Genomic DNA, 23,722 nt, shown 5'->3' on the forward strand with positions numbered 1-23,722 from the left:
GTAAAATTGGATAGATGAATGGAAGAGGAAGTCTGGTAAAAGGAGTCTACTGGGCAGCAAGGCTTACCTCTTAAATATATATACTTTTATAAGACAATTTCCTAGAGTTCTATCCAACTCAAGATTTCATTGTTTATAGAAAAAATTATCATCTCTGGAAGTCACTATGGAAATCAGAGTTAAATTTTAGGATGGTATATATGGTTAAAGTGGAAAGACCTTCTTGTCCACAAGCTAAAGGAGAATCCTAATGCAGTTGAGAAATGAACTTTAGTTTTATATATTTCTTCCTATTTCTCTGTGATATTTCAACATGAACTGTATTTTTTTTGTTATAATAATTAAATTTGTTCCAGCAAAACTCAACCATGTACAAACTGGGCAAAGATAAAATATGTATACCAGTTTACATAATAATACTAAACCGTTAGTGTTAACTCAAGATCTTCTATGATAAAGGCCACTGTACACTTGCAGCCTTCATTGGCCTTTCTCGTCTTCTCTTGTAGATACTCACCACCCCAAACTCCTTCTTCATAATTCCCTTTCCTCCTGTCCCTCCTTCTTTTAGCCAGACAGATGACTGACTCATTGTCTCCAGAACCTGCCCAGTATTTGGTTGCCTTGCTTCATACTTTAACCTTATTTAAGTACCCATGATTCAAGACCCTCCCACACCTTCCCTCAGCCCAGAGAGCCCTTTAAACACCTATAGCACAGTTTATATCACTTATCTGGCACTTATATGCAACCTAATATTTGGTTTTCAGGTAGCTTTATCTGAGTTACCTAATTAAAACAAATTATTTGTCCCATATACATGGGAAAGGAAGGCCTCAAAGGCTCAGTCAACTCCTTCAATATTCTGCAGCCAGAGTGGCCTGCAGCTGTGTTTGCTAAGGTTTTGTTCCTTTGTACTTTGTGGAAATTCATGATATTTAGAATAAATAATTATTACTACTAGTGTTTGTAGTTTTTGCTACAGGCCAGGCAAGTGTAATACCATTAATTTTCACTGTGTTATCACTAATCCTGTAAATTCTTGGAGTTTCCTTCATTTTACAAGGAAGAAATGATAGTGTTAATGGCTACCATTTACATAAGCTATTTTATTTACTTGTTTGCTTGCTCTGTGTTCCTTTTTATTATCTTATGTGTATTACTCAAAATCATGTGAGGTAGCTACTCTGTCATCACCATTTTGTAGGTGAAGAAACTGAGACACAGAGGAGTTTAATGATTTGCCCAAGAAGACACTGCAAGTAAGTGACAGATTAAATTTCATAAATAAATGAGCACAAATTATAGAATCCTAGAATTTATACTTAACCAGCCATTTAATTGTCTCATCTTATTAAATGAAACAATGCCCACTAATGTAGAAATTGAGGGTGAAATATTTAGCAGTGTTATTTCTGTTTTTAACTATTAATATGTTCTTTTGCCAGAAAATTTTAGAAACAGATGGTTAGAGTATTGTTTCTTGAAATTCTACTGCTTAGGAAAGTTTTAAGCTTATCTGAGAGTTACATTTAATTTATTCATTGATTTCTTTTTTTTAATAAGACTTTAATAATAAAGGCCAACACTTTGTCAAGTTTAAATTACATGAATCTAAGTAGTTTATATAAGATACATTACCAGTTACTCCGTTTTTATTTATCTTTTTATAAATTAATTAATTTATTATTTATTTATGGCTGCATTGGGTCTTCGTTGCTGCACGCAGGCTTTCTCTAGTTGTGGTGAGTGGGGGCTACTCTTTGTTGTGGTGCACGGGCTTCTCACTGTGGTGGCTTCTCTTGTTGCAGAGCACAGGCTCTAGGCACACGGGTTTCAGTAGTTGTGGCATGCGGGCTCAGTAGTTGTGGCTCACAGGCTCTAGAGCACAGGCTCAGTAGTTGTGGCGCACAGGCTTAGTTGCTCCGTGGCACGTGGGATCTTTCTGGTCTAGGGATCGAACCCATATACCCTGCATTGTCAGATGGATTTTTTTTTTTTTTTTTTTTTGCGGTACGCGGGCCTCTCACTGCCCTGGCCTCTCCCGTTGCGGAGCATGGGCTCCGGACGCGCAGGCTCAGCGGCCATGGCTCACAGGCCTAGCCGCTCCGTGGCATGTGGGATCTTCCCAGACCGGGGCACGAACCCGTGTCCCCTGCATCAGCAGATGGACTCTCAACCACTGTGCCACCAGGGAAGCCCTGTCAGATGGATTCTTAACCACTGCACCACCAGGGAAGTCCACTCTTTTTTTCTTAAAAGTTAGATCTCTGGGAATTTTGCTTTCCTCCATCATTTATTTTGTATGGTACCTCCTGGCCAGGAGCAGTCAACTTTAATCTTTTACAGATCGGTATAGTCATAGTTTGGGGTTTTGTTTGTTTTTTAATCTCTTGTCAAGGTTTGTTTAAAAGTAATACATCTCATCTAAATCTATAATTTCAATAGCAGAATAGTAGTATTTACCCCTATCCCCTCCCCTCTCATTTCTCCCCATTTATCCTGGGGTTAGAATTGCGAGAGCTTTGCTGTTTTCTTGGACTTGATGGAAAGCCAGCTTTTGGTCACATATGGTTAATATTCTACAGTTTTTTCATTAACAACACACACACTTTTCTTCCCAAAATGCTAGTAGGGGAAGGACCTTGGCAATATAATCCACCCCTCATAATAGATTAAGTGTAGGCTAACAGTATTTACAGGAAAAAGTAATATAAATACTGAATATGGATTTAAGCAAAAAATTGTGAAATAAGTATTGGGCAGATGGACATTGGAGTGAAGAAGCATGGTTATATTATGGGATGGGAACTAAGTTATAAAGCTAACTCTTCATTTTCCACAGTAGGAAGTCCATAGAAAATGTATAAAATTGAAAAATCAAGAAACAGCCCTATAATCATCTTTGTATAATGTGGAGAAACAGCTCAGTGTTGACAGTGGAATATGGAATAGGATAAAAGTGGAGAGGCATGAGACAGGGAAATTGCTGGTTTCTCGATAAACTTTGTAGTACTGTTTGGCTTTTAAAAAACTATGTACATGTTTTCTTCTTTAAATTTTTATTTAATTTTTCATTATAGGGTATATCCTTAAAATAGTTCCGGAACAAAAAATTAAGATATTTTAAAATCAATTTTTGTATATAATGTTTAGTGTTTGGGCTGGAAGGAATGTTGGCCTTTAGGGAAAAAATTAATAATGACTGTATGATGTTTTATACATAATATAACCAAGAATATTTTTCTTTGACTGTTCTTAAATTATATGGTAGGATTGTCTCATCTATGCTCAGATTTTAATTAATGCCAGCACCATAGATGCCTCTCAAATGTTTATCTGCAGCCTAGACCTCTCCTCTGAGCTCCAGGTCCATATATCCCAACTCCCTCTGTGATATCACTGTTTTGAGGTTTTAAAGGTACCCTCGACTCAGTATGTTCAAAACTAAACTTAGAATCTACCCCTTTGTTTTCTTGGACCTTTTCTGTTGTTCCCTAGTTTATAGATGGGACCACCATCTGAGCAAATAAGAAAGCAACCTTTATACCTCCTTCTTTACCCCAGTGTCTACTCCATCTCAAAGTTCTATTAAATTTTACTTCCTAAATATCCCTGAAGATTTTCCTTCTACTCACTGTCCATTGCTATCTCTGCAGTTACAAGCTATTAACTATTTCATGGTTACACTACAGCATTTTTCTAACTGGTCTTCTCATATATTCTTTTGCCCCTTTTCTCTGTACTATAGCCATTCTTCATACATACAGGTTTTCTTGATCATGTCACCTTTCCTGCCTCTGAGCTTAAATCTATCAGTGGCTTCCCATTACCCTGAAGCTAAAACCTCCAAATTTTAATGGCCCAAAAGGCACTTCACGATGTGGCCCCTACCTTTTTCTTGCTGCTGCTCTTTATAGTTTTTCCTCATGTACTCCTTTCCAGTCTGTTTTTGAATGATGTGAAACGGATGAAAAAGACTGCTGTGTCAGCAACAAGGTAGACTGAGATAGCAGGCAGCAGATCTGGTAGCAGGAGGCAGACAGAATATAAAATAGTGGACAAGTTAAAATAGTTACCTAAATTATGAGCTTGTTTTGATGTGCCTTTAATCCAGGAATGTCTGTGACCTGGAGAGCAAGGGTATAGACTCTAATACTTGTATCTCCAACATGGTATCTGCTGCATACTAGGCACTCCTTAAATTTGTGGGTTGTGGATGGTGATGATAGTCTAATTTTAAATATCCAGTTACCTCATAAATGCTCAAATTTTGATCAGACCTATAAGTTCTGTTGCTTTTCTTTATTGTTGTTTTTTAATCTGAAGACTGTGGTCTCTTCTTGTGAGTACAGTTAAACCATTATTTGTGTTATACTCTTACAGTCCTGGAAGAATTCACCATGGTAAACAATAGTGAAAATGAAGACTTGATAATTATCATAACGTGAAGTCTGAGTGAGCCATTAACTGATACTTAGTACTCTGCACTGTCATAATATTGAGAGGTCAGAAATAAATTGCTTACATACTCTAAGAAAGGAAAGAATATGGCACATTTTGTAAATCTTTCCAGTATATTTATGGTTGGGTTTTGTAGTACTGTGTATACTCTGCTACTGTTTAGAATCCTTAAGAAATTATTCCTCCTAGATCATTTGAGCTGGTGGCAGGTTAGGTGCCAAAATTTTGCACCTACTGTTAGAAGCATACCTATAAAGTATGACTTCTTTATTTTCTCAGAAGAGCAGTCATTTTGCATCCTAACCATAGAAAATATATTTTTGTTTATTATTAGAAACAATTTTCCAGAGTAAGTTGTAAAGTATTTCTTGGTTTTCCTTTCGTAATTAAATAAATACCTGTTTGTTTCAGTAATGTGTTTAGTTGTAAAACTTATTCACTCACCCACAAAGGCTATATTTAAAAATAGTTATCTTGCCTTGTCCTTCAAGTTTACTTTTGCTGGATGCAGGATGTGGGTTGATTGTTTATTTTCCCTTTCAGCACTTAAATTTTGTCATTTCGGTATCTTCTGGACTCCACTGTTTTTGATAAGAAGTCGGCATTCATTTGAATTGTTGTTTCCCTGTATTTCGTTTCTTCGGCTCCTTTCAAGATTTTTTTTTTTCTTTGGTTTTCAGCACTTCGACTGTTAGGCCTCTCTGTGGTTTTCTTTGGCTTTTCCTGTTGAGGGTTTGCTGATCTTCTTGATCAAGATCTTTTTGTTTGTTTGTTGTTTTTAAAACAGGCTCTGGCCAGTTTTATTATAGAAAAATTTTGCATGATTTACTTTTCACTAATCTGTTTTGGCATGCTTCTAATGATATCAGAATCACCTGGATCATTGATAGCCATTGTGCATATTCTTTGGTATTTCCCACATGCTGTGCCCAATTCAACATTATTGCCACTGTAGATGGATACCAGTTTTGGCCAACATGGCATAATACTCTGTTTCAGATTTCCTCAATCTGAGCAGTTGTAGGTGAGGATGACAGGTTTCACTTTGCCTTGTCTTATTTTCAGAGCCTGCATGTACCCCAGCATGTACTTTCCACTTTTCATAAGGAGTTGGAATCTTGAGTTGATCTGGAGTCTAGAGTTGATTGACTTAGGCAACTTTTTTGTCTTCTTTGTGACCACCACCTTCCTGCCTTAGGTGCAGGATGGCGCCCAACCAAGAGCAACCTCAAGATGGCCGGGGAGCCAGTCAAGACCTTCTGGATGTGTAAATTTATATCATTTACTAACTTGGGGAAATTTTTAGCCACTGTTTCATTAAATACTTTTTTCTACCCCATTCTCCCTCCCCTTTTCTTCTGGATTTCCACTTACAGGTATATTATATTAGAGTTATTGATTCTTTCTCACAGGTCCCTGAGGGTCTGTTCATCTCCCTACCTCAACCATTTTTTTTTTCCTCCACTCTTCAGGTTAGAATGATTTCTGTTGCTTTGTCTTCAAGTTCACTGACTCTTTCTTCCATCATTTCTGATCTGTGGTTAAATCTAGCCAGTGAATTTTTTTATTTCAGACATTTTTCACTTCTTGAATTTGCATTTTTTTAATAGTTTCTTTCTTTTTTTTTTTTGGCTGAGAAATCCAAGTATATTTGCCTTTACATTCTTGAACATAGTTAAAATAGCTGCTATAAAATCCTTATGTGCTAATTCTAGCATCTGGGTCATCTTGGGCTTGGTCTCCCTTAGTTGCCTTTCTCTTGAGAATGGGTCAGTTTTTCCTGTTTCTTATGTGTAGTAATTTTAGTTTATAACTTGGACATTATGAATGACACATTGTAGAGACTCTGGAGTCTATTGTGTTCCTCTAGTATTGATGTTTGGGTATTGATGTTTGGTTGGTGGTTTGCTTCCTTACTTGTTTGTTTCAGTAGGCAGTTAACTTGGCTCAACTCAAACTTCAAACTGAAATGTCAGTTCTGTTATTTTAGCCTTAGCCTGGCTGTTTGGAATCTCTCGCATATGTGTAGTTTGGGGATCAGAGATACGTGCAGAATTTATACACAGAATTTGGTGCTTCTCTCCTTTCTATGATTTACTGGCTAGATTTTCAGCTGTTGTGGTCATGCCACAACATGACCTATCCTTTGGTTCATTAAGTGAGTAAGACTATGGATTTACTTGTTTGGGTTTTAGCTGAGCAAACCAACTGAGGCCTGCTCTCTGGCTAAAAGCCATTTAAAAAATGGAAAATCACCCTGTGCTGTCCACTTCTTCTACGTACTGACTTCCTTCACCTCCCCACCCCCAGCACCACCACTCCCCCTTTGCTGTTTCTGCCTTCAATCTCTTTATGCGTTGTCTAGTTATAGAAGTTGCTCATGAGAGAATTCGTCCAGTAGGAGCTACTTAGGCATTACAGGAAGTGGAATCCCTAAAATACAGTTGTACGTTTGAACAATTTTCTTGTTTGTGTACTTGATAGTCTTTATTAGAAAGCAAGCAAGTGTGATAAGAGTTTTTCAAAGAACTTTAGAAATTTCTGTATATGTTTTAACAATAGAATAAGTTGAAATTTATTTACATGATTCATCTACTTTTAAATAAGAAAGGTTGTCCTGAATTAGACTGAGAATTTATTTATTTGCTTCTCCCTCAAATTATGTATATAAATTTCCAATCTAGGTTATTTGAAATGCATGTTAGAAGCAAAAAATATGAAGAAACCATACAGTAAAACCTTTATTTCATCCAACAAATGTTACATCTTTGACTTAGATCCTGGGGATACAGCAGTGAACTTCAAAGTTCGTAATCCTGCGGAGCTAACGCTTTAGGGATAGGCAGGTGGGTAGGTAGGTATGTCAGATATTGATAAATGCTATGAAGTAAAAGCAAGGTATGAGGATGTGATAGTGAGGGAAGGGAAACAAGTGTGGCATTATTTTAGATAGATTGGTCAAGGAAGCAGTCTCTGAGGAAGTGACATTTGATCAGATATGTTAATGAAGTAAGAGAGAAAGCCATGCAAGTATCTGAGTGAAAAGTGTTCCAGGCAGAAGGAGCAAGGAGTCTAAAAGTCCTAAGGGAGGAATGAGATTGGCTTCTCTTTGGAAAGTAACCAGTATGAGGGAACTTAGTTTGGAACTGAGGGAATAAAGATGGTGGTAGGAGACAAAGCCCCAGGGGTGGTAGTTAGCCAGGGGCCTTGTTTAGGATTTTGTGCTGGGGAAATGATTGTTCTGATTTACTTTTCACAAAGATCACTCTGTTCAATAGAGTGGGAGGTGGGGGTAGAGCAAAGAGTTAAGGCAGGGAGGAGACCAGTTAGGAGACCTTCGCAGTAGTAGTCTAGGTGAACTATGATGGCAGCTTGGACAAGAGCGGTAATAGAGGTGGGGAGAAGTGGTCAGATTCAGAATATTCTTTTGCAGATAACAACCAACCAAACTTTATAATGGATTAGATATGGCATGTGAGAAGGAACAACTGAATGATTGGTGGTACCATATACGGAGATGAAAGAGACTGGGAAAGGTTTGGTTTGGATGGGGGAAAATTGAGAGTTCAATTATGGACATAGTAAGTTTGAAGTGAATTTTAGATATCCAAAAGGATATGTGAGGCAGGCAGCTGGTTATATTAGTCTGGAACTCAAGGGAGAGAGAGCTCCCTTGGTGTTGGACATACAGATTTGCAAAGCCTCTCTTTAAAGTAGTGTGTTTGGATGAGATTACCTTGAAGAGGAATGTAGGTGTGATTGAAAAGAAACCCTAGATCTGAACTCCATAACTCACCAACATTTAGATGTTCCGAAAGGGAAGAGGATCTGACAGAGGAAACTGAGAAGGAGCTGCTAGTGGGTAGGAGGAAATCCAGAAGAGTATAAATCTCAGAGGCCAAGTGAAGAAATTGTTTAAAGAATGAGGGAGTGGTTGACTAGTTCATAAGCTACAGAGAGGTCTGGTGAGATGAGGCCTGAGGAGTGACTGTTAAGTTTGACAACCTGAAGATCCAGGACAGCTTTGATAAGTGTAGTTTCAGTGGAGAAAAACTATGAAAACCTGACTGGGGTGGATTTAAAAGTGATAAGAGGAAGGAAATGAAGACAAAGTATAAACCACCCTTTCAAGGAGTTTAGCCCAAAAGAGGGAATGGGCAGATAAATGAGCTGATAGCTGGAGTGAAGTCAAGGAGGCTTTCTCAAGATGAGCAGTACTGTAGCCTGTTTATCGCCCTTTATTGTTATGTTTAAATATCTTTACTAATTTCCAGTACTTTTCTTTTCTCCTGCAACCCTTTTCTAGAAACACTACATTGAGTGCTAAAAATTGTGTGTGTGTGTGTGTGTGTGTGTGTTTTGGAAATAGATTTGAGAAATGTGTAATGCAGATAACTTGGTTTGGCAGTGCTTTTACCTATGAGATGTAACTAAGCTAAAGTCACACAGACAAAAGAATTAAGGAAGAATTAACCAAATGATAATAAAAAGCTTGAGAGTCTTTACCAAACATGATATCTCAATGAGCTTTTATTGTGTTGAGGATTCGGGAGGCCTGTCATAACTAAATTTACTCAAAAGTGTTTTAATATCTACTGTTATGCTGAAAACTGTCTACAAAGCACTAGGTGTGTAATAATGGACAAAAGAGACCTAATTCCTATATTCATAGAGTTTACAGACTTGTATTTAAGCTTATGGAAAAGAGAAATGCTACAGATAAGAAATTTGTTTTAAAGAGATTGTCGTATTGTCAAATTTATACTAAAATGAAATGTATTTTAATTATTATGCAAATGGAATGATTTTAAATATTTTAATATGTTATTTAGGTTTAATATACTTTATACTATTTATATCCCAAAGAGGCTTTCAAGATTAAGCACGGTTTACATTAGGAATATTAGGAATATAAATAAGTTAGGTAATTCTCAACTTGGGCCATACGTTAGAATCACTCGGGGAGCTTTTAAATATCCACACGCTCATGCTGCTCCCAGCCAATTAAATCAGAACCTCTGGGGTTGGGGCCCAAGCATTAGCATTTTTAAAATACTGATTTTATAGAAACAGAGGGAATAAAATGCTGCTAAGGCCCTGAGAATGAATTGATTACACATTTAAAGATTAAGTATATCTGAAAATTAAGGCAAAATATCAAATGTTTTGATTCACAGATCAGTTTTAGACAAAGCAGGCAAAGCTATTTGTAGGACCAAGCTTTTTCAGGATCCAAACTTTAAAAATTTTAAGTAGAATAAACAAGATTACTTACCTTAGACTGTCCTCTGATCATTAAGAAAAAAATCAGTAAAGTTACTCAGTTTTCCATTTTAAAACAACCTTGACAGTTTCTTATTTGAATGCCTTTTGGCACAGCCATTATAAAGCATACAAATACATAGGAATTAGAACATTTTAAAGTTTGCCACCAGTAGTTATAAACTGAAAAGACAGTATAACTATATGGGAAGCATTATAGGACTAAATAATATTTTTATAGTTTATATTAAATGTTAGGTACTAAAGCACATACCCTTTTGTATTGAAATTTTAAATCCACAACAATATTCATTCTATAACAGTTCTCATTAAAGTTTTTTTTCTTTCTTTCACAGAAAATGCTTGGACAGAAGAGATGAGTACTGTTTCCACTAAGGCCTAGAATTGCCTACTGTACAAATAGTCCTGATCAGGCAATATACGAATGGCCCAAGGAAGCCACCAAATTGATTTTCAGGTTTTACATGACCTGCGACAAAAATTCCCTGAAGTACCTGAAGTTGTTGTATCCAGGTGCATGTTACAGGTCAGTGTTCAATGATTTCTGAATTTATTAATACAAACTTGGTATTTTTTTAAACACTGAAAGAAAACTCTTTTATCTTCTTTGGCATTAGTGTACTATGATGGAGAGATGAGCTTTGGTGTCTGATAGTCATGTGGCCTTTAGCAAGTTGTTAGGCTCTCTGTACCCCATCTGTCATATGGATCATACCTACCTTGTAAAGTAGATGTGAGGATTAAATGAGATCTCAATATAAAGCATTGATACATGGTCCACACTTACTATGAGCTTGCTTCACTCCCCCCTTTCCCCATTTTGCCAGAACTTTTAAAAATTCCAGGTCTTCATATGAAAGTGAGAAAATCATTAAATAAGGAATCAGGAAACTTGAGATCTAATCCTAAATGGGCACCCTAAACATATTTGACAAGTAATATGCCTTCTTTTGTACTTTAGTTTTCTTATTTGTAAAATGAGGAAATTTGACTAGACAATGCCTGAAGTCCCAATTCTAAAGAAGAAAAATGTTTATTTTTAAGTTTTCCAATTAATACCACTATCTAATAAATTTTTACATTTTTCTTAGTACGTACAATTTTAGAAATCCGTAATTCTAAATAGTTAGTGATAGTGTACCTACTCATTTGATTAAACTGGAAACCTTTCTATCAAGAACTATTTTTCAGCTTGTTAAAATGGAGATATAAAAAAGTGATTTGGTTTCAGACATATTTATTCTTGATGAATGATTTTTAAAGTTTGAAATTATATGAAACTTTAAAGGCTCAATATCTGTACTTGATATCAAGTGACTACATTTTGTTCACACCCTATCATCTTTTTATCTGTACATTTAATTGGTCTACCCACCTTTAGTCTAACCCAGCTTTGGTCGCTCCTATCTATCCTCCTCACTTCTGCTAGAAATGTCTTTTTAAATGCAGGTTTTATCATATTTACCTGTTTAAAAACCTCATGGTTGTTCCCCATACCCTTCAGAGTAAAGTTTATATATCTTGACTAGGACATACTAGGTCTGTGATCTAAAATCGTGCCTTCTTCTGCAGCATGATCTCTTACCCAGTCCCTCCTCCCTCACACCCTATGCTATAATCATCCTCAACTGATTGGAATTCTCCAAACACGTCTGGCTCTTTCTGTGGTATATTGTTTAAGAGCATATGTTTTGAGTTAATAATACTGTATTGTATATTTGAAATTTGCTAAGAGAACAGATCTTAAGTATGCTTACCACCAAAAAAGAAAGAAAGAAGCCAGGGTGGGAGAGTTGGGGGAGGGATGGAGGAAGGAAGGAAAGAAGAGTTGACTATGTGAAGTGGTGGATGTGTTAATTGTAGTAACCATTGCACAATGTATATGTATATTAAATCATCACATTGTATACCTTTAAAAAACATCATGTACAACCAAAATATATACAATTTTTATTTATCAATCATACCTCAGTTAAAGCTAGGGGGAAATAAATTTAAAAATTTAAATAATAACAAATAGTATATATTTTCCTGATAGAGACTTGAGTTCAAGATTTGACAGTTATTAGCAGCAATTGAATTAACCTCTCTGACCCCCATTTTCCTCAGGGGTACAATGGGAATAAAGAAAGTTCACAGAGAGTTAAATGTGATAATGCAGGAAAGCAACTAAGGATACCTGATTCATAATGAGTGCTCAATAAATGTTAGCAACCAATACGAATAACAGTAATAATAGTGGAAGGCCCATAATGAATATTTGGTGAATGAATCAATAGTCCATATTTGTTGATATCGGATGTGCAGCGAAATGAAAGAGGAAAAAAGGGTAATAAAAATGGAGTCAGAAGGTAAAGAAAGTATGGGAAGAAGCAGAGATAGGGGAAGGTGTCTTCCCCTAGAACTCAGGTACCTCTTCCTAATTTTTCAAATAGCATTTTCTGATAAGACTATACTGAGAATGTTCAGTGAATCATTGAAAACTACAAAAATATTATATATAGGTTCTTCAATAAGATTGTATAAGATTTGCTACTGAAAGAACTGTCCAGAACATGGAGGGGGTGGGGAGGGAGGGAGGAGAGAGAAACTCTTACAGTATGATCTTCAGGATATATTAAGTTAAAAAAAAAATGTGGAGCAGTATATATAGATGTATGTAAATACATCTATAAATAAATATTCACATGTATGTACGTCTGCCCCTGTTTGCATGAGGAAATACTGGAAGGATTAAAAACAAAGTTAATAAAAGATGGTTACCCATGGTGGGCAAGGAGGAACAGGCCAGATGGGAGTGAGACTTCTCAGCGTGTATCTTTTAATATTGTTTTGATCTTTGTAAATGAATTACCTAGTTTTTTAAAAAATAAAATAAGTAAACATGTTTTCAACTTTCAGTGTGTTAATCTGGTTTTACAAACACAAACCTCCGTATGGCATGCTTCCCAACACCCAACTCTCTTTAAATTGAGTTGCTAATCATTCGAATAATGTCCCTTTTAGCTGATATAACACAAATGTGACAAGCAAGGAATGGGGAGGGCTCCTCTGGGGATACAACTAAGGTGTAAGTTTTCCCAAATTTAGAGTTACTTTTAAACTGTAACGGCAAATAAGCTACCTCTAAATGTAGTATAAACACCTCTTATTTGGTGACAGCCTTTCTTTTGAGAGCCACTCTCCCTTTCTCAGTTGGGTAGGCTGTCTTTTCTCTGGAGGGATCCTCCCTATAATATACTGGTTCAGAACTTTTCTAGATAAAAAAAAAAGTATATAGAATATTGAAAATTAGTAGCTAAAGAATCATGTCACACTACCACTTTGTATACATGTTCTTAGGAGGAGAACAGAAATATCTATCCTCTGTTCTCTTCCTGACTTTGTTTACTGTTCAGCCCCCTCTTTTGGGAACTACTCACATCATTTCCTTGTGCTGTGGATTCTCTAAGATAGCTATGTTATCAGTGGATGTAATTCATATCTTTAAAATTTGGTAATTAAATCATAACTTAGAATAGTGTAAAAATATTGCATAGTTGACACTTTAATTTTTTTAACTGAAATTTTCACTAGTTTTTAATTCTTTTAATATGACGATTAAATCTGTAAGTTTAAAATTGCTATTTCTTGGGCTTCCCTGGTGGCGCAGTTGTTGAGAGTCCGCCTGCCGATGCAGGGGACACGGGTTCGTGCCCCAGTCCGGGAAGATCCTGCATGCCACGGAGCGGCTGGACCCGTGAGCCATGGCCGCTGAGCCTGCGCATCCGGAGCCTGTGCTCCGCAACGGGAGAGGCCACAACAGTGAGAGGCCCGCGTACCACAAAAATAAATAAATAAATAAATAAAAATTGCTATTTCTTTTCAAAGTAATATGTTGTGTTACTTACCATATCCTTAATTGAAGCCTTCTCAGGTGCTCTCCACCCATAATCCTTATTCATATTTCTATTAAAACACCTACCATTGTACATTATATTTATTTGCATACACATTAATCTCCTCCACTGGACTGTGAGATCCTTAAGAGCAGCGATTATATTCCTTTCTACATCCTACTGGGATGCTCAGTAAATATCGGTTGAAAGGGTGAATGAATCAGAGTTTGAGAAGGATGATTATAGTGTATACTTTGATATTATCTGTAATGTCTCTGTGCAAGAAGCTTGGAGAAAAATGAAAGATGAACTGAAAATAATGATTCAGACTCTTTTGTGGTTTTGAAAAGAATGCACATTTGTATATATATAAAAAAGCAGTGATTTTTCAACCTTTTAAAAACTCATCCCATCTCTTTTGATACACTTAAAGGGAGTCCTATACAGTTTCCCACTAAAAGTAGCCAGGGCTTCTTTGAGAAACAGCTGGTCCCAGGTCTGGGATAAGATGTGTACAAGATGATCTTAGACATCTTGTCATATTAGAAAGCAAGGAAGCTATGAAAGACTAATGGGCTCATGTCATATGTACACAGGAGCCAACTTGGAGTCATTCCCACTAGGCTGAAGATAGGATATAATGACCACAATCAGTTGACACATATCAAAATGTTAAAGATACAGGAGTTTATAATGATACTGAAAATAAGTGTCACCTTTGGAAGTTGCTAGGGCACCAATTCATTATTCTAAAAGCCAGTAAAGAGAACTTATTTATCCTGCCTCTTCTGTGCAAAGAGTAAGTAAATAGTTAAAGAGATCAAGTTCTATGAGGAAGAATTGCAGCTAATACATGAGAAAGGAATCTTATATTTGGAATATCACCAATAGCACCATTTTGCAACCCCTAATGAGATAAAGTTTCTAAACAGTGATTATCATTGGCTGATAAAAATCATTAGCTGGCGCTTCCCTGGTGGCGCAGTAGTTGAGAGTCCTCCTGCTGATGCAGGGGACATGGGTTCGTGCCCCGGTCCGGGAGGATTCCACATGCCGCGGAGCGGCTGGGCCTGTGAGCCATGGCCGCTGAGCCTGTGCGTCCGGAGCCTGTGCTCCACAACGAGAGAGGACACAACAGTGAGAGGCCCGCATACCACACACACACACACACACACACACACACACAAAAAAAATCATTAGCTGGATCAAGCTGTGACAACATCAGAACCTACCAATCAGCCTTAAGATCACAAAAAGACAGGCAGATATATTATTGTGCCTCCTGTGTGATACACTATGAAATAAAGCCCATACAGGGTCTTGCTAACAATTTGTACATGAACCTGCGCATACCTCTAGTTGTACCTTCTAGTTCACAGTGAAATACAGAAAATATTGATACCACAGGGTGCAGTCAGCTAATCCAGATGGGAAATCTGCTGGACAAATGATCATTTTTCAAAAAACAAATGGCTTAGAAAATTTGAGAAAGAGCGGAGGATTAATTATTATTATAAGAAATCTAAGAGGCATATCAACCAAATTAAATATGTGGACCTTGCTTAGATCCCGATTTAAACTAACTAAAAAGATACTTATGAGACAATCAAGGGACTTTAACACTATTTGGATATTATGCGATCTTAAGTGTTGATTATTTTAGGGTATGATAATGGCACTGTGGTTATGTTTTAAGATACATACTGAAATATTTACAGATGGAAATTAAATAATGTCAGGCTTGATCTAGCTTGATGAAGGGAGCAGCTGGGGCTTACACATTTGATGAAGAAAGATTTGCCATATATTGATATTTTAAAAGATGCATGATGCATATAGGAGAGTTTGTCATATTTACTATTTTCATATGTGTTTAAAATTTTCCAAAATAAAATGTTTAATAAAAGGTACGTTTCCTTTTATCCTATTGTAGCCTTGTAAAATCCCTGTAAGTTCTTTTATGTTTTGCTGATAAGAAACTAATGTCTGTAGAGAGTAAAAAACCTAAGGGCACGTGAGTTATGGCATAGCTGGGACTAGGACATATTAAATAATGAGAGATTATAAAGAATTGAAAGGATTTTTGAGAGCTCAAGAGAATTAGAGAAGAAGACTTTTTAAATGGGAGTATCAGCTTTTAAAAAGGAAGTGTGGGATTGGATTTAGTAGGGAATATACATTTTAATTTGGGAATGTCGGCAAAGGAGATGAGAAGAAGAGGTCTTTGTGAGCTTTGACTTAGGAGGGAGAAGAATTTACTAAGAATAGCAATAAACTTAGCTTGAAGCAAAAAGCATCAGTTAGGTTGGGCAAAAGATAAGGTCTAACTATGATAAGGAGTAATCAATTGATAAAGATTGTGATGAATTTTTAAATTTTCTTTGAAAAACTAGTATATATCAATTCAGAGTTATGTGTAGGATAAAAGGATTTTTATAGCATGAGAGATTTGAAGTGTTCGTTTGGGGAAGAAAAAAAGTCAAACGTTGCTCACTAATCTTTTCTTTCGTATTATCTGGTCAAACTGTGGACTACCATTTCTTAACAAGACTTCGAGATGCCTTTTAGTTCCATTTTCTCTAATAAGATTTTATCTCATGTCAAACCACCTGTAGACATTTTAACTTGGCTATATTCATCCTCTTTATGTCTAAAACTGTCCCCCTTCTGTCAGGCTCTTTGTCTTCCAGCTGTCTTTGAATTCTCTTTCTCCCTTATAGCCAAATTGTGTTGACTGTTTATTTGTAGTCTTTCATAATTTGTTTCCACCATCAGTCATTATTTCATATCTTCTAACCGATCTTCTTGGCAAAAAGTTTTCCTTTCCTCTTCATCTTAAGTATCAGTGGAGTTCTTTATCTTCCCCAAACACCCTTTGTGTCTTCACTTCTCTGTTAATGAATGTTCAGTGGCTCTCCCCATTGCCTGTATTAAAGCCCAAACTCTAGTATAACTCATTTTTAACAAGCCCCAATTATTTAACCCCAATCTGCTTTTCTAACAATTTGTTCCACAAAATTTCCAATACAAACCTTTAACTCCAGCCAGATCTGCTCCAGTCACCTTGTTTAGAACATACTCTTCCTTACTATCACATTTATGTCTGTCTTTAGGCATGCCATTCCCTTCACCAGGAATGCCTTTTTTCCTATCCAAGTCCTACATATACTGTGAAACCCATGAGATTATACCTCCTTCATTAACACAGTCCTTTCTGCGGTAGCCTACGGTATTAACTCTCTGTTGAACTTCAATACCACTTATTATTTGACATATATTCATGTTTTAATAATGTTACCTTTTCATAAATCCATGGTTTGTCTCCCTAATTGACTTGCAAGCTCTTCTAGGGAAAAGTCTGGTTTTATACATCATTTGAGTCTTCCACAGTCTCAAACAGAATGATGTACATATCGTAGGTGTTCAGTAAATATTTTTATGGATAATTTGTAAGTAGTTTCTTTTGAGAATTCTTTAGAAACAGTCTAATTGTTTTTTTGTTTTGTTTTGTTTTTCATTTCTCTGGAGTAGAATTATATGATGCTATCTAAAGGCAAAGATGTGATCTCAGTTACTCTGGAGGCTACCTTGATCTTACATATGTATATGTATGTGGCTTGTTTGTTTTTAACACAAGAGGAAGCACATAAGGAATTGTAATGCCTTTGTTATGAATTTTAGAACTTTTTAATTTAAATACCACAAATAATAGTTTTTAAAAGGTCATTGGTTTAAAAGAATTACATAGCACATGAATATGCAAAATATTAATTATACAATATTATATGCTTAAGTTGAATGCTTATATTTTGTTCAAAATTCAAACTGCATTTTTAATTAAGTTGTAATTTTACTATATTTGCATGAATCCATTTTACTATAAAATAACTCCTAAAACAGAATACTGACTTTGTTCACTTTTAGCTATTGCTAGTTAGAGAACTTTTCCATTACATTAGTAGTGAGGATTTTTAATTCAACTATTTGCATAAATACTAGTTCTTCTCAAGTAAAAGAGCTCAAGTGTATCTGTTATAATTGTATTAAATAATCTCTTGTTAATCGTGTAATATTTAAGTAGTGATGAGAGTATATGCATTGGCTTCTGGTTGTTAACACAAGCTGTTTTTATTTCGTCTTATAGAATAATAATAACCTGGATGCCTGCTGTGCAGTTCTCTCTCAGGAGAGTACAAGGTATCTTTACGGTGAAGGAGACTTGAATTTTTCGGATGATTCTGGAATTTCTGGTCTACGCAATCACATGACTTCTCTCAACTTGGACTTGCAATCACAGAATGTTTACCACCATGGAAGAGAAGGAAATAGAATGAATGGAAGTAGGACTCTAACGCACAGCATTAGTGATGGACAACTTCAAGGTGGTCAGTCCAATAATGAACTATTTCAGCAGGAGCCACAGACAGCACCAGCTCAAGTTCCTCAAGGCTTTAATGTTTTTGGAATGTCCAGTACATCTGGTGCTTCAAATTCAGCACCACATCTTGGATTTCACTTAGGCAGCAAAGGAACATCTAACCTTTCTCAACAAACTCCAAGATTTAATCCCATTATGGTAACTTTAGCCCCAAATATCCAGACTGGTCGTAATACTCCTACATCTTTGCACATACATGGTGTACCTCCACCTGTACTTAACAGTCCACAGGGAAATTCTATCTATATTAGGCCCTACATTACAACTCCTAGTGGTACAACTCGACAGACACAACAGCATTCTGGCTGGGTATCTCAGTTTAATCCCATGAACCCTCAACAAGTTTATCAACCTTCACAACCTGGTCCCTGGACTACATATCCTGCATCTAATCCTCTGCCACATACCTCAGCCCAGCAGCCAAATCAGCAAGGCCACCAGACCTCTCACGTCTACATGCCCATCAGTTCACCTACTACTCCACAGCCACCAACAATTCATTCGTCTGGTAGCTCACAGTCTTCTGCCCATAGCCAATATAACATTCAGAATATTTCAACAGGACCTCGGAAAAACCAGATTGAAATCAAACTTGAACCCCCGCAAAGAAGCAGTTCTTCGAAACTGCGTTCTTCTGGACCTCGAACCTCCAGCAGTTCCTCTTCGGTCAACAGCCAGACCTTAAACAGAAATCAACCCACTGTTTACATAGCTGCCAGTCCCCCAAATACCGATGAGGTGATGTCCCGTAGTCAACCTAAGGTCTATATTTCAGCTAATGCCACCACAGGAGATGAGCAGGTCATGCGGAATCAGCCCACTCTCTTCATATCCACAAACTCTGGAGCATCTGCTGCCTCCAGGAACATGTCCGGGCAAGTGAGCATGGGGCCTGCCTTTATTCATCACCACCCTCCCAAAAGTCGAGCAATAGGCAATAACTCTGCAACTTCTCCTCGAGTGGTGGTCACTCAACCCAATACAAAATATACTTTCAAAATTACCGTTTCTCCCAATAAACCCCCTGCAGTTTCACCAGGGGTGGTGTCCCCTACCTTTGAACTTACAAATCTGCTGAACCATCCTGATCATTATGTAGAAACAGAGAATATTCAGCACCTCACGGACCCTGCTTTAGCACATGTGGATAGAATAAGTGAAGCACGGAAGTTGAGTATGGGATCTGATGATGCTGCCTACACACAAGGTAATAATAATATTGGCAATGGGATCATTTTCCATTCTGGGCTTAATTGGTGTACATTTGATTTCACTGCAGAAGTGGATATCACCATTATTTTATCTTTTAAATGTTGCCTGAAATAATACTGTCTTAAGAACCTTTGAGAGTGTTCATATAAATTTTGAATATCAGTTTTATCTTATAACTTGAAGCTTGAATGGTAGCCTTATCAGATCTTCAGAATAATCAACTCTTGATTTGTCTGTTTTCTTAACGTTTATAAAACTTTCTTTTCAGTAACTCTGTCACCTGTAGTGATGCAGATTTTCCCCTTAAATTTTCTTCAAATAAAAATTCATAAAAACATTTTAATAAGAGATTAGTGAACTAATATAGTAAATCTGCCTTCTTTGACCAGAAGAATTCTCTGTTCTTCATTTTTCTAATACAACATTACTTGTCTTATTTTATAACAAAATTTAAATTGCTGTGAATTCTTGAATAACTCAAAGAGAAATTTGAATCCTGTTCCTGGTACTTATTTCTTTCAGTCTCCCTTAAACATCAGTTAGTGCAACCTTTCTCTTTGTTCGGAATTGTGAATGAAAACATTAGTTTTAAATCTATCTCACTTGATTGTCCTTTTCTGGAACAGGCTAGTTAATATTGGTGTAATACTAAATTATATCTATATTAATTCAATTAGAGATAATTTCTATCATATCACATTTTATCTGACCCCTTATTTAATCTTCCGTAGGAAACTGTTAAATTCATTCAGATAAAAAAGGAGAGGATGTTTGTCTTGACTATTGACTCAGGTTTTGTAAATTAGCTGGAGTCCTTTAGAGTAAGGATGTATCTCAGTCATCCTTATATCGCCAATGAATTGTTCCAAGTATTATAGATTGGAAAATACTGTATCACCCCCATGCAGCATGTAGCCTCCTACTACTATTAGTACCACTTGTCGTTTTTAGAATTTCTAAAAGTAGTGATTTTACTGCTGAGTTTCTTAGAGGAGCCTGATTGTTTTGGTTTATTTTATGTTTTAAACAATTATATTCTAGTGATTCACAACCCAAGCTAGGGTGTGGTGCTTTCAAATTCTGTAATCACCTACGAAGCTTTCAAAACATAAAAATGCCCAGATTCAGTCCACACTTGCTCAATTAGAGCTTCTTAATGGTGAAGCCTGGGTGCACGTGTGCATGGGTGCCCATGTGTGTTTTAAAGCTCCATGGGTGATTCTGATTTCACTAGAAATTGTGCTGAGACTTTATTTTCCATATATCTGTGACTAAACTGGAACCATTTTTGTTTAGTTTTGGCAGTAAATTATTTTTAATATAACAGTATTTTTTTCCACTGATACTTAATTCCTGTTCTTCCCTCAAAGTCCTTTCTTCTCCTCTCCTTCCAACAAAATAGTAGATTTCCTGTGTTTGGATAGTTACTGATTCTTAAATGGAGAGTAATTTTTTTCTTCCAGTTTTATTGATATACAATTGACATATAGCGTTGTATAAGCTTAAGGTGTACAACATAATAATTTGATTTACATATGTACATCATGAAATGATTACCACAGTAGGTTTACTGAACATCCATCATCTCATATAGATACAATATTAAAGAAATAGATTTTTAAAATGTTTTCCTTCTGACTGAGAACTCTTAGGATTTATTCTCTTTTTTAAAATTTTTTTTTTTAATATTTATTTTTTTGGCTGCATCGTGTCTTAGTTGCGGCACGCGAGATCTTTCTTTGTGGCGCCTGGGCTCTTTGTTGCAGCGTGCAGGCTTCTCTCTAGTTGTGGCCGGCAGGCTCCATACCGCACAGGCTTAGTAGTTATAGCAGGTGAGCTCAGTAGTTGTGGTGCGCAGGCTCCAGAGCGCGTGGGCTCTGTAGTTAAGGCACGTGGGCTTAGTGGCCCCGCGGCATGTGGGATCCTAGTTCCCCGATCAGGGATCGAACCCACATCCCCTGCATTGTAAGGCGGATTCTTAACCACTGGAACACCAGGGAAGTCCCTCTTAGGATTTGTTCCTAACAGCTTTCATTTACAACGTACAACAGTGTTAATTATCTTTACTGTGTTGTGCATTACATCCCTAGTATTTATTTATCTTATAACTAGAAGTTTGTACCTTTTGACTGCTTTCATCTAATTCCGCCCCCCCCCCCACCTCTGATAGCCACAAATCTGATGTCTCTTTGTTTGTTTTTGAAGTATAATTGACCTACAACACTGTATTAGTTCCTGGTACACATCATAGTGACTCAATATTTCTGTACATTTCAAAGTGATCACGATGATTAGTTGTCATCTGTCACCATACAAAAAATTACATAATTATTGACTATATTCCCCATGCTGTACATTTTATGCTTGTGACTCAGAATTTCATAACCAAAAGTTTATACCTCTTAATCTCCCTCACCTGTGTCTCTCCTCCTCCCACCACCACCCCCAGAGAGTAATTTATTTTATGAAGATAACTTGATAAGGGGAATTTTTGTTTAAAGTAGATGTGAGATATTTGTATACTAACTGGAGTGTGAAAATAAAGTATTGCTTAAATGTGCTAACTCCAACTTCTCTCCCATTCTCTCTCGAGTCTTCTCTAGTCAGGATTTTTCCCACTGCAGTCAGCCACAACTGCTCCTGTCAAGGTCATCAGTGACAGCATCGTTACTAAACCCAGTGGTCTTTCAGCCCTTGTCTTCCTTGATCTGTATCAGTAGCGTTTGCCGCTGTCAAGCACCTTCTTCTCTGTGAAACATTTTGTTCATTTGACTTACTATAGGATAATACACTAGGATTCCACCTCTCCTTTTATTCTTTGGTGGTTCTCCCTCATCTCTCTGACCTTTCACTTCTTTGTTCTTCTACTTCTTTGTTCAAAGAAGTGAGATCAAAGCCTCAGAGTTCAATCCTTGGGCCTTCTCTCTTTTCTGTCCTTACCATTCCCTAGATGATCTCAGCCAGCCTCATAACTTTAAATATTATTCTATGCTAATAGCTCCCAAATTTGTAACTCTAACCTGGACTTATTTCCTGAATTTCAAGCAGTTTAATTAACTGCCTACTTAACATCTCCATTTGAATGTTTACTAGGCATCCCAAGTTTACTCTGTCTGAAACAGCTTCTGACATTGCCCCGAACTTACTCTTCCTATCTCCATTAATGGCAGCTTAATCAGGCCAGAAACTTCAGAAATACCACTGACTCCTTCCTTCTTTCATATTTCACATCTAATTTGACGATAAATCCTGTCAACTCTAACCTTCAAAGTATATCAAGAATTCTTTTTTCTTACCACCCCCGTTCATTGTCACCACTCTGGCCTGAGCTACTGTCATCTCTTAGATGAATTATTGCAGTAGCCTACCTGCTTTCACCCTTGCCTACTTATGGTCTTGTTTTAACTCAGCATCCACTGGGATACAGTTTTAAAACATAAGTCAGATCATATGATTCCTCTGCATATGATCACTACCTATTTCATTCAGCCATCCACTGCCTCTCCCCCATCTCTTTTCCTTTTAGTTACCACCTCACTCACTCTGTTCCAGCCCTGCTGGCCTTCATGCTACTATTCTTTAAACATAGAAGGCATACCTTAGGGCCTTTGAACTTGCTATTCCCTCTGTCTGAAATTCTCTTCTCCCTGACTCCACAGTTAACTCCCTCACTCCCTTCAAGTCTTTACTCAGAAGTCTACCTTTTCAATGAGACTATCCCTGATCTCCCTATCTGAATCCACCCCCCAGCATTTCCTGTCTCTCCATCATTGCTTATATTTGCTCAAGGGGGAAATGAATAATCTAATATTAAGATATATAACAGCTAATACCTGCTGAAAGCTTATAATGTGCTAGGCATTGTTCTGAAAGCCCATTTATTTCTCACAACCAACTATAAAATAGGCACTAGTAGTATTCCTGTTTTCAGCTTAAAATACTTAGGAACAGATAGGTTAAATACCTAGCCAAAGGACAAGTAGCAGCGTCAGGACTCTCACGTAGGCAGTTAACAGAGCCCATGGCACTGTCTTTCCAGATTTTCAAAATAAACCCTCTGGAAAGATGCTTCAGGTTTATCTTGTACCTTCATATAACCCCTGGTGCACCACTGTAGGGGCTGTGTATGCCTCAGTTTGAGAAGCATGGAACTAGAAGATCACTCAATAAAAATAAATAAAAACAGGCAGCTATCACAAAAGAAATCACAATATAGATAATATATAGCTATAATTTGAAATAACTTGAAACAATAAAGTAATAACCTTGGTAGATGTAGGAAGCACCTTTTTATTTTTTTCTTTTATTTTTGGCCGCACTGCGTGGCATGCGGGATCTTAGTTTCCCGACCAGGGATCGAACCCGTGCCCCCTGCCGTGGAAGCAGGGTCTTAACCACTGGACCACCAGGGAAGTCCCGGAAGACCTTATAAAGACACCTGAAGGTA

At 37.0% G+C, this 23,722-nt stretch overlaps 1 protein-coding gene and 1 pseudogene across 4 annotated transcripts in view; one reads left to right on the forward strand and one right to left on the reverse strand.

Annotated features, from left to right (window-relative positions):
• Positions 1 to 23,722, forward strand: part of TAB2 (TGF-beta activated kinase 1 (MAP3K7) binding protein 2) — an 86,446-nt gene that overhangs the window by 38,031 nt on the left and 24,693 nt on the right. For 2 of the 3 annotated variants that reach the window (XM_079939024.1, XM_079939025.1), the window contains 2 exons: positions 10,083 to 10,273; positions 17,770 to 19,270. In XM_079939024.1, coding sequence (XP_079795150.1) covers positions 10,172 to 10,273; positions 17,770 to 19,270 — 1,603 coding nt within the window. In that variant the 5' untranslated portion in view covers positions 10,083 to 10,171. Of the gene's footprint in view, positions 1 to 1,207; positions 1,263 to 10,082; positions 10,274 to 17,769; positions 19,271 to 23,722 lie in introns of all 3 variants that reach the window. The other variant, XM_079939023.1, reaches the window with a different exon arrangement.
• Positions 3,917 to 6,590, reverse strand: LOC307195505 (large ribosomal subunit protein eL30-like; annotated as a pseudogene). Its single transcript has 2 exons — positions 6,563 to 6,590; positions 3,917 to 5,657 (listed from the first exon to the last, which is right to left on the reverse strand). The product of its transcript is annotated as a large ribosomal subunit protein eL30-like (transcript).

The sequence above is a fragment of the Stenella coeruleoalba genome, assembly GCF_951394435.1.
Source record: "Stenella coeruleoalba genome assembly, chromosome: 12".
Classification (NCBI taxonomy): Eukaryota; Metazoa; Chordata; class Mammalia; order Artiodactyla; family Delphinidae; genus Stenella; species Stenella coeruleoalba.